This window comes from Paramacrobiotus metropolitanus, unplaced genomic scaffold, assembly GCF_019649055.1.
Source record: "Paramacrobiotus metropolitanus isolate TYO unplaced genomic scaffold, Prichtersi_v1.0 Parri_scaffold0000051, whole genome shotgun sequence".
NCBI classification, from domain to species: Eukaryota; Metazoa; Tardigrada; class Eutardigrada; order Parachela; family Macrobiotidae; genus Paramacrobiotus; species Paramacrobiotus metropolitanus.
The window spans coordinates 1-10,730 of record NW_026570271.1 but is presented as its reverse complement, the minus strand read 5'-3'; the positions used below and the strand labels follow the sequence as shown (position 1 = coordinate 10,730).

The following is a 10,730-nucleotide window of genomic DNA, read 5'->3' as shown; positions in this document are numbered from 1 at the left end:
TTACGCTATATTAGTTGTGCGATTTATCTTAGTTACCTAGTAAACAGAGTTCTGGGTTCTACCACAAGTTACGCTACCATGTGCAGTTGTCAGGAGAGTTAAGTGATGAGAGCTTAACTTATAAGTTGTGATTTATTAGGCAATTACTAAATACAACACATCTCAAATGCTTGTTAGCAAATTTCAGAAACAGACGACCACAATTTTTCCGAAGGCAGCGGTCGTGGAGAGCTACTACGCAGTTCCTGTGACGATGATTATGGTGAAAAGTATAAGCTAGCCAATTCAGCCAAGATAGCGGCTTTAACGACGGAACGTGCCCGCACTATCCTCAAGTCCGGCCCAAGATCTCCAACCACATCCGGCACTTCGGTGTCCCAGCCAGCCAACACTGTCAAATCACCGAGCGGTCCAGCAACTAAACGCAGACGCGCACCCACGATTGAACACCACGGAGATTATATATCTGGAAATACTCCACATGCTTCACCGACTTCAAGTCCGCCGGTGTGTCGCAGTGAAACAGCACAGGCGCCGGAACCCAGTGCGTTGCACAACACGGGTAACTATAGTTTTTCCCATCTTTGCAGCCGTTAGATAAACAAGAAATTGATTGAAAATCACGCAAAATACATATTTTGTTTGTGCCTGCATAGTACGTATACGAATAAACATTCACGGGTATATCGATTAGATTACTACATCATACATAATGTTTCCAAACCAAGATTTTATGAGATCATATCATTATGAACAACAGAAGGATATCGTTCTGCAGAGAACAATCAGCTTTACGTAGTTATACTTCGTACTTATTTTTTTTGGTGGGATAAGGAACACCATTCCTTTTTTATCTGCATGGTATTTACCGGTATGCAGAGATATCGAAAAGCTTCAGCTAGATTCTTTAAAATTTACTTATTATTATAACAGAGAACAAACATTAGTTTTGCTGTAGGCACTCGGTAGAAATGTTTTCGCGTTATTGAACAATAACGCGTTATTATGTATATTGAACAATGAGCAAATATATAGTTCATGTAAAAAGGCTACCCGAGTTTCGCCTAAATTTTGTCCCGCTATTTCAGTCGCGTCTGCGCACAGCCAACAGGCTCTGAGCGAACGCACAGAGGATACACAGCGGCTGCTATCGTACGATAGCAGGATCGCTCCACAGGATCAACATAACACAGCGGACAGTGGAACGTCCATTGAACGGACCGCTAATACGTCTCAACATTTGGTAAACCCGATCATGCAAGCGCTTCCACTCGTTACGAACATCGACCACAGCCGGTACCACAAGCTGCAGTACATTATTTTGGGACTGCGCAAACAGGGATATTCCTGTGCATCAGTAAAGCAGCACATCGATGCCTGCTTCATGTTCAAAGACACCCCATTGCGCGATGCGAACAGGGACTCCGTGGATCGAGGCATCAGAAGCCAAGAATCACACAAATCACCGGTGGTTGTTCAACAGGTTGATGTAAGACAGTCCAGTGTGACGGCTATTTATTGATTTGTTGGGTGCCGCAGAGCTGCAGTACTACTAGATCTAACGCGAAATAAACAACAAATCTTGTGGCCGTTTGCCCTGATTCCGAAATTCTTGTCTTTAGGCACAACCATTGACTGCGATAGATAAATCAGGAATTTGCGCAACTCTAGTTGCATTACCCCTTTTGGAAGCTGTAGGCGCCGATGATATCGAGCTGAGAAGAGCGGAAGCAGCCGTAGATCCCATCACTGCGACACCGGTCCCAACATCTCCCCGACTAAAGCGGATCCCATCTGAGGACCAACAACAGCAACCGATTTTAACTTTAGAAAACGAGGTTTCACTCAGCGGTGAAGGTAAACAAAGCGACACAGGTCCATCGCCCAATGGCAGTTGCACTGCGAAGGTTCCTTCTCTACACTCTGTAAATGGATCAACAGAACCTGGGGAAGTAACGAACATCGACAACTGCCGCACCAGCGAGAGTCAAACAGGTGCGTATCTTTTTGAATTAAAGGTCAATCGGTTCTTCCGATTATAATTAGGATAATTAGGCAAACTGCAAAATACGTACTTCTAGCGAGTGATTAAAATGAGCCTTTATGTGACCACTAGCAGACCCCGCGCAAATTGCGCGGAATAAATAATACGATGGACAAATCATAATCCAGTGCAAAAATTAAAACTCATAACTGCACGCAATTACAGGACCTACGGCTACGGGTAGGTTTAATGAACGAAGCTTAGAATTCTCTTATATACCTAAGTCCACAGTTGACGATACAATTTCCGGGAAAATTTGCATTTCCCTTTGACTGCAGAGATGACATCAGACTTGAAATGTAAAATTCTTCCCCAAAAGCAGACAATTTTTGTCAACAGCTTCCGATCTAATTCTTTATTTCCAGATCAGTCACCAATCAGTTAAAATTCGTGCAACTGGTGCTTAGAGACTACATAAGTTATTTTTAGAACCTGTTGTCTCTTCCTGTTTGTGTCATTCTGCAATTTTTGAATCTATTTTTTACCCGACTTAATAGCCGACCCGACTTTACTACTTTTTTTTACCCGACTTTACTAACTATCCCCCAGTTTGACCACCAGCACCACTGCCGGCCTTTATATCCCAATTTAACAATCAGTGAACTGAAAGAGTGATAGTAACCTCTTTTGCTGTTGCTTTGACCACAGAGCACAGTCAAACCACTTTTATTATATGAAGACATAAGCATTTCGTTGTGTTTCTTTCTCCGCTTTTTCAAAACCGGGAATTTTCGTGCTTGCTTGCTGCTATTCGAGCTTCGCTTGCGCCACAGCTCGGCGTCGCAGAAGGCTCCGCCTTCTAAAGCGCTATCTGTATAACAAATTTTTTAAAAAATCATTTTCAGTTTTCCAGAAGTCCTTTTGTTACTTAATAATGAAGCATTTCACCTTATTGTTAGCTCGAAGCTCCACTGTGGTGGATTTGCATTAATATTTCATGTATCACACGGTCTCGAACACCACATACCAAGCGGTGCAAAGAGCTTGCTGTTCTTCAATGCTAAACCCTATAAATGCCAAGTTGCCCACTTGCCTTTTTTGAACAGCTTTTTCTAGTAAAAACTACATCATAAAGCAGCAAATTTCGAAAAATCGGCTTTTACAAATAATCACCGGCAGTTCAGCAAGAAAGCCAACCGCGCCCGCCCCTGAAGGCACTTTACAGTTTAACTACGCGAAAACCACCACGGAGGTCCGGTAGTACTTGAAAACAGACTTGCGAGCCGTCCAGCAGTCCCAGAATCTTCTCGGCCATGTTTGTACAGTTTTTTTTTCAAGTGTTTAACTTGGATGAGAAATGTTTAATGTACAAACAGCAAGTACGGCGGGGGATAATCTGTTATGGAACGCAAAGTTCCAAGTTCTAATCAACTGCAGAGGAATTGTCAAAAAAGCGTGTTTAAGCTGTTGAGACAGTGGTGGGGTGGTCGGTTTAGCAGTGGTGGGTTCTCAGCTTTTCCCATAGACTTTATATGTTAAAGTTTTTGAACGTTTTCTTTCAAACGTATCATTTTCTTCAAAAACTAATTTGTGATGGCTAATCTACACGTTATGGGCTATCAAATGATCCATAGTCATGACAGTTTGGTTCAGCGTATCGAGCTGGCGAACTCAACAAAGATTAAGGCTTACGCGATTATTATATAAAGATTAAAATTAACTTACAGTAAATCAAAATCTTTGCTTGGCCGAAGGTATATTGGTTGAGTATTATTTAGGAAAGCGACTTTTTTATAGAAATTACTGCTTCTGGGTTTGCTGAGAATCGTTGGTGCTCCTTCGATGATTATTTTGGCATGCGGCACTACCAACAAAACGTTGCGCTTGATGAAGATCACGTGGAACCGGATCCACCGGAAAACATTTCCCCTAGCCCAGGCACCGAACGAGAGGAGTCTGCAAATACGGCTGCCACCGTCCTGAACATATCCGCAAGAAACGCTGCTCCACAATCACCGCTATCGCCAGACTCTGAAACCGAGATCGTCTCGGCGAAATATCAATGCCGTATTTGCCGTGTGTCGTCGGACGATGAGGATCAGTTCTTGTCACATTTGACTGTTCAGGTTCATCGTCTTCTATTGGCGAAGCACGTGTTTCTGCGCTGCACGGGATGTTCATTCAAAAGTCGGCAACCTATGAAGATGGGCGGACACATTATTGCGTACCAGTCGCGGAATAATTTAAACAGCTCCATCACTCACGCAGTTGCAAGAAATTAGATTACTGTAGCGGAGTATGCAGCATCTCGGAAGCGCTGTGTTTATATGACTGCTCGTTCTTATAATGTTATACATTGCTTCTTTCGAAAAAGCAAACACCTGCATAAACTTTTGCCTTTTAGGAGACCATTCTTTAGCTGTCAAACAACACTTTATACGATTCTGAATTAAATGTGAAAATTTATCAACCTTATTTGGGTTGTGTAAGGTGAAGTACTCCGCGTCCGTTATTTAGCCGTTAACCCTTCAAAATGAATTTCTAGAAATTGTTCTGGTTAAGCGTGAACCGTTCAGGTGCTGTTGTTTATGTATACGTAAGTTCGAGGTTATTCCGGTCGACAATTAGTGTCCGCTCACGGCGCTATGAAGTATCGTGGCACAGCTAGCTGCTCTTTATGCATTTTCTTCCGGAAGCACTCAGAATCTTGTCGTAACAAGTGAACAATCCGCCATAATCTGTCTCTGTTATTATGGAACTTATTCATCACGTGTCAAATTGACCACATTTTCAACTGTTAGAAGTTTTTTCGCGCTGACTGGTCACAAGATGTGTGGTAGTGAACATTTGGAAAAAAAACTAAGGTGTTTATTTTTTCGCGACCGATGTGAGACTAATTCTGATGAGAATTCGTTCAAAATTTCAAACAAAAAACGACATGGAAGTTTAAACGACTGATTTATTATGAAATTCAATTTTTCCTGTGTTGCATACTCTTGCCGGTTTCCAGACGGATGCCGTCTATGTCATTGAATTACGAAGCCTGCGATCATATTTTTCTGAAAATCAGCTTTTCATTCGTTTCTTAAAAAAAGCATTTCTATTACTTGGGATTAGAATGTACAGCACTACAACTGGTGGAAAACTGGTGAAAAAAATGCAAAGGAGCTGAGGGATGAATTAACTATTTTGGAAAAACTGATAAATTTAAAACAAACGAAGGTCACGTGATGTTTTTTTGGTTTGAATTATTGTTATCAGCCAATCATACTGCATACATCATGCATGTATAGATGTAGGTGAATCCACTTTTCCCGTCTGGGCAGATCACGTAAATTTATATTATTATGTGAATGCAAATATTGTAGTACTCTCAGTCACTCATCTCTATATATAATCAATGCCGGAATCCGTTAAATGAGCACTCTGACGCCACAAACATGATCTCTACTAGACACTTGTTATTAGTGGACATTAAGCCATCTTTGAGCCTCCGAAACACTTTTGGTCGCTCTCTCAAGAAGCTGCTTTTGATAACGCTGTTTCCGGCTGATCTTTACGGCTCTGTACATTGCTAGACGGATCGACTTTTACACCTGGCGATGGCAAACACAGTAAAGCGCTGTTCACGGCGTCGCGGCATTCCTGGTTCATCGCGTAAAACAGCACCTATATCGCATTTAACCAAAATTATTGATATTTTCTTATGCCTTTCTGACGAACTTGGTTTACTGATAATAAATACACCCAAATATATTTACCGGAGTAGAAAGATATCCACCATAGAATATATCGCGCAGCCACGGTAACGTCAGCATCTCCTTGAACATCCACACCGGCAGCAGCGATTGAAATATCGGCAACGTGGCAAAACATAGACAGTGCACAACCCAGTTAACAAACAGCATTTTGGCCAGCAACACCCGTTTCCGATACGCTCCGCTGACAGCCGCGGGGGCGGCACCTTCCGTGGCAATGCGGCCAGCATGCAGACGGGAGGCGACCACCTGGCAAAGGACGATAACATGCGTGACACCGGATACCGCCAACGGGAGATGGATGCGCAGAGCCGCCCCGATCACGAACACCTGACCGCCTTGATGGGCGAAATTGCACAACGACCATGGGGGCTCCGCGACCAGGCCGTTGTAACCGGTGTCGACGTAGAACGGTATGTGGATAATAATTCCCAGGATCCAGAAGGATAACACTTGCGAGATGAGGAAGCGTTTCCGTGTGAAGCGAGCATAGAGATGCGGATAGATTATGGCGATGAAGCGGTTAAACGACAGCGCGCACAGACCCCACAGGGCGGCCGTTATGTTGACGAGGTAGAAGAACATATAGTGCCGGCAGAAGGTATTGCTAGTGAATATACGGTGGCGCGCTAGCAGCATCTGCAGAAGCATGATCGGCCAGTGCACCCCGACCATCAGCAGTTCCGCTAAAAACTGATGGACCAACAAAAATCGAGATCCGGCGAGAGAAAAACGCCGGCGAAAAGTTAGGATTATCAGAAGGAGGTAGATGACCACGGTGAACAAGCAAGCCAGACTAGACACCGTCATGTACGTCACAAAATGGGCGATGTTGAGGATGACGGTGGAGTTTTTAATGAGCAGCGTCTGGTTAATTGCGGAGGCTGTTGAAGTGTTCATTTCATAAATTACGCGGGCAAGAATTGCAGGTCAATACGACGATAGGATCAGTTCGTCGATTTTCCACTCAAGCGACAGGAAGCGCCGGTTTGGGCTGTTTAACAGCGGGTGTTATTTATTTGTCGAACAAAACTAGGTACAGCGTAACCGGCTTTCAGGCCACGCTATCCTCCGATCAAGGTTGACGCGAACCTCCGATTACTGGAGTGTAAAATATTTAAAGCAGGCTCAGTATAAAGAGTAATCGGAAGATCTAGTTTAAACGGTCCAGACTGGATCACTGTCATCCTTCTCAAATTGCCGTAACATGCACGTGTGGCAAGAACCGAGGCCAGAATCGGATGTGTATTCTTCTACGAATCAAGTGTCGCTCACGCTTTGTTTTTGCTCAGGCATCCGGCACACTTTTACACTGGCATTCAGGCGAGATCCAGCACTTGCATGCTTGCATCCGGTGAATATCGCGCGCTTATAATCCTGTGTATCCCGCTAACTGTGGCCGTCTTTCTAGCAGTTGCGCGCAGAAACCGCGTACGGTCGTTAAACATATGACAAACAATTGTAAATAAGTTATCAAGATTGTTCGGGATCCGGTCGCACGTTCATACACGCTCCTAACCAAACAGCGGGATAGAAACCTGCAGAGCCATAAATTAAAGAAACCTTGGTCTTGTTTGCATCGTCACTATCCCGTTGGTAACAGCGCGTGCTGTTATATAAACGTTCCGTATACGGCCAACCCTGCTGTGAGATATTTCAAAGGCAATCGAGCGATAAACCTATTGACTGTGGCCTCCTTCATGACATCCGGAGAAAAGCAATTTTCCGTTTAGCAGCTCGACAAGGTCGCGCTTCCGCTAATCTGTATAATTGCGTCCTAGTTTTCCGACGAAGCTCCTTGACACCAAAAACGGCCTTCATGGAAATAACTGCTAGCGACACGATTAACGCACCGGATTTACGTAGTACAAAGTATAAGGATTTTCCTTATCCGTTTGAAACTTTTAACACGAATTTATAAAAACCTCTCAGTGTGCCTTGGCGCGCGTCTCGTTAACATAAGCAAACGGCATCGTGAAAATTTGTAAGTTAGAGGTAGTGCAGGCGGCGGCAGAACCGATTTTCTTATCGGCTCTTGCGGTAGGTAGGGGGCGTATAAATGCTGCTCGCTGCAGCATGTACATGGTTGCGGACCTGCGGTAGCTCGATTTCCGCTGAGTTTTTCCTCGGCAATTTCGAATTTCTAACGTAAAACAAAACTGACACAGGAAGATGTAAAGAAATTCAAATTAATTTGAAGTATGTTTGGAAAGTTGAGAATTCCAAAACAAATATGTTTTCGCTAACGTTTTGATGACAATAGGTAGATAATAAGACTGTGATAAATTCCATTTCTGGAGAATTAGCACCAAAATTCAAGTAAAACTCTGGTATAAATAGTAGATTTATTAATTTCTCATGATGTTTCTTTGTCATACAAGAGGAAGCGCTGCAACGACCAAATGACAGATAGTAGCTTGGTTGGTTGAGTTGACCTTTCGTATTTAAAATACAAAAGTTGACCTTTCGTACTTTACGGCACAGAAGAACTTCAAACTTATTTTTCGAGTGATGGTTAGGCTTTCCTAGCATTTTTATTATTGTTAGTTATTGTATTGTTAGACGTTAAAATATTAGAATCTACGAGTGGGCTGGGGAATAAACCGAGCTGCAATGTACCATAAAAATCTCGGTGCTTTTGATATCTTCGCCAAGGGTGCACACAATCCGCTAATCTTGAGAAGGGGGCGATGCCTGCTTTACGATTACACAGTTTGTATGTGCTGAATTCTGTAGGTTTATCTCACGTACTCTGCATGTTGTTTGTCTCCGAAGTTATCACGCACATGTTTTTTTTTCGAATCATGATGTACCGTCGGCACCGAACACGTTTTTTGGAGATCTTGTGTTTTGATGGGGAAAACGTAATAGGTAGCGAAATATTAAATTTTATCCGCAGTAGCTAAGTTGTGATGTCATATCTGGAATTAAATTAAAAAGCTTGTGGCATCTTGCCAGCACTGCTCTGGGTAAGTCAAGTATAGAAACTTATATGTTGAGGATACATATTTTGGATGATACATAGTCGGTATAGTAGAGCTGTCCGCTTTCTTTGAAATTTCTTGTCTGAGAAAATTCTAGACTATTTCTGAGGCATCTTATAATAATAATATTATCAAGTATGCATATATCTGTATACTTAGTAGCTCTTGTGCGTATCTGTATTTATGACGCAGTACTTTTTGATGCCAAGGGTTTATAGGTTTTGACACTTTTCGACATTCTTGCCTTATTATTCACAACATAATTATATTATGCACATAAGACTTCAAAAATTACAGTGATTCCGTTACAACACTCCTGTAAACAGAACCGTGCAGGAAAACAATAAACCTCCAGTTTCTAAACTAAAGCTCGTTATTCTTTCCAGATACATTACAGTACGGTACAATACTGGTAAATATGTACAGTATCTGTTGATTATGAGCAAAAACAACCATGTACTTTGTGCCGGAAACAATAATTTGTGTAGACATTCATAATCGTCTGCATTCGTAAACTTCACTTAATCACAAAAATCCAAGACCACCAAAGGTACACAGAATCAGCATCATAATTATTCAAATCCATTCGGCGATTTTGGAAACAGGTACCCGCTTGACAGCACCTCCGGTTTCGTCATGTAAGCAGTCCAGCAACGGTTTTTATTTCTCGTTTGCTGTTTCCTCTCGGTCTAGGCCATAGTGTTACCTGCAATCCTGAGTTTCCGGACTTCGTTTTCCGGAAGTATAGAACCGATTTCATGATGAAATTCATCAGAAATTCCTCGATTTATGAGCGCTCCATTACTATGAAAACCGCTATATACAAGTAAGCTATATACAAGCTGTCAATCTGTTGCACCGAAGAACTGCAACATTCAGCAAATGGTGCAACGAACATACTTATTTTAAAAAGTAATGACGCAAAAGTTGTAACTAACAATTATGTGTGGTTGGTTGCGGGATTCTAATCTTGTAATTTAACAGCTATCCGCCATGCAGTCGGTACCGTATAGAAAACCATAGACCTGCATACAGTTATCCAGACAGGAATTAAGCTAATTAGCGTTTGGCAAATATGACTTATATATTATAATATATTTGTATATTATAATTTTTGGAATAATAAAATCAAAATGATCTCGCTGTAGCCAGCGGCCAACCAGAACTGGCTGTCAAAATCAGCTTGGGCGCAACGGCTCTGAACGTGAACCTGCGGTGAGCACTGAAACTGTCATGCAGCCAATCAGAAGCAGCATGAAAGTAGCCTACGGTGAGCGTAGTCGGCAGCAAAAATAATGCAGCCACCGCGTGGGCAGTGTCAGGTATTTTGTCGTCAATGTTTTGCTTCCAACTAGGTAAACTGGAGCAGTTTGGTTTTTGTTTGGAAAGGCTTTTGCTTTTTTTTGGCGATTTTTGCTTTTGAGGATAATTATTGTCGGTCGACCGATCATATCCTTGCATAGAAACTATGCCTTTGATAAGTGATTACTTAACAGGATTCTGCAGAAAAGCTTTGATACTCAATAACGGCGACACATGGATCAAAATCGCTTTTTAGGTTATGTGGCGAGGCGATCAATGTCGGTCGACCGACAAAGCTGTCGCTTTAGCTGCAATATCTTACATTGTTATTTGCATTGAACCAGAACCGCGACGGTGTCGGGACAGTTGGCAATTAACATGGGTGGTCGTAGGTGATCTTGGAATTTGGCTGGTTTTTTTTTATTTTTCTAAAATTGTTTTTTGTTAAGCGAGATATTGTTTACTTACATGTCGGTCGACCGATAAAGCTTTTGTTCTTTTGTTCTTCTTGTATTGCGTTTGCGTCTGTTTAACGTTTTGGCTAAACAGTTGCGAAGACGCGGGTACGAGTTTCGAATAAATTTTGTAACTTCGATACGTTTTCGTATTGATATAAGTCATTACATAAGATCTGCTACCAAAATCATGCCGTCGGCACATTTTATGATAAACGGCTTAACATTTGAGGTATGTTGATACAGT

General features: G+C 42.2%; 1 protein-coding gene across 1 annotated transcript; it reads left to right on the top strand.

The window, feature by feature from the left end:
- The first annotated feature begins 346 nt into the window (after positions 1–346).
- Positions 347–4,303, top strand: LOC129592335 (uncharacterized). The gene is made up of 4 exons (XM_055488344.1): positions 347–562; positions 1,089–1,489; positions 1,623–1,995; positions 3,782–4,303. The coding sequence occupies exons 2-4, from the start codon at positions 1,256–1,258 to the stop codon at positions 4,264–4,266; spliced, it is 1,092 nt and encodes a 363-aa protein (XP_055344319.1). The 5' UTR covers positions 347–562; positions 1,089–1,255; the 3' UTR covers positions 4,267–4,303.
- The last annotated feature ends 6,427 nt before the right edge of the window (positions 4,304–10,730 follow it).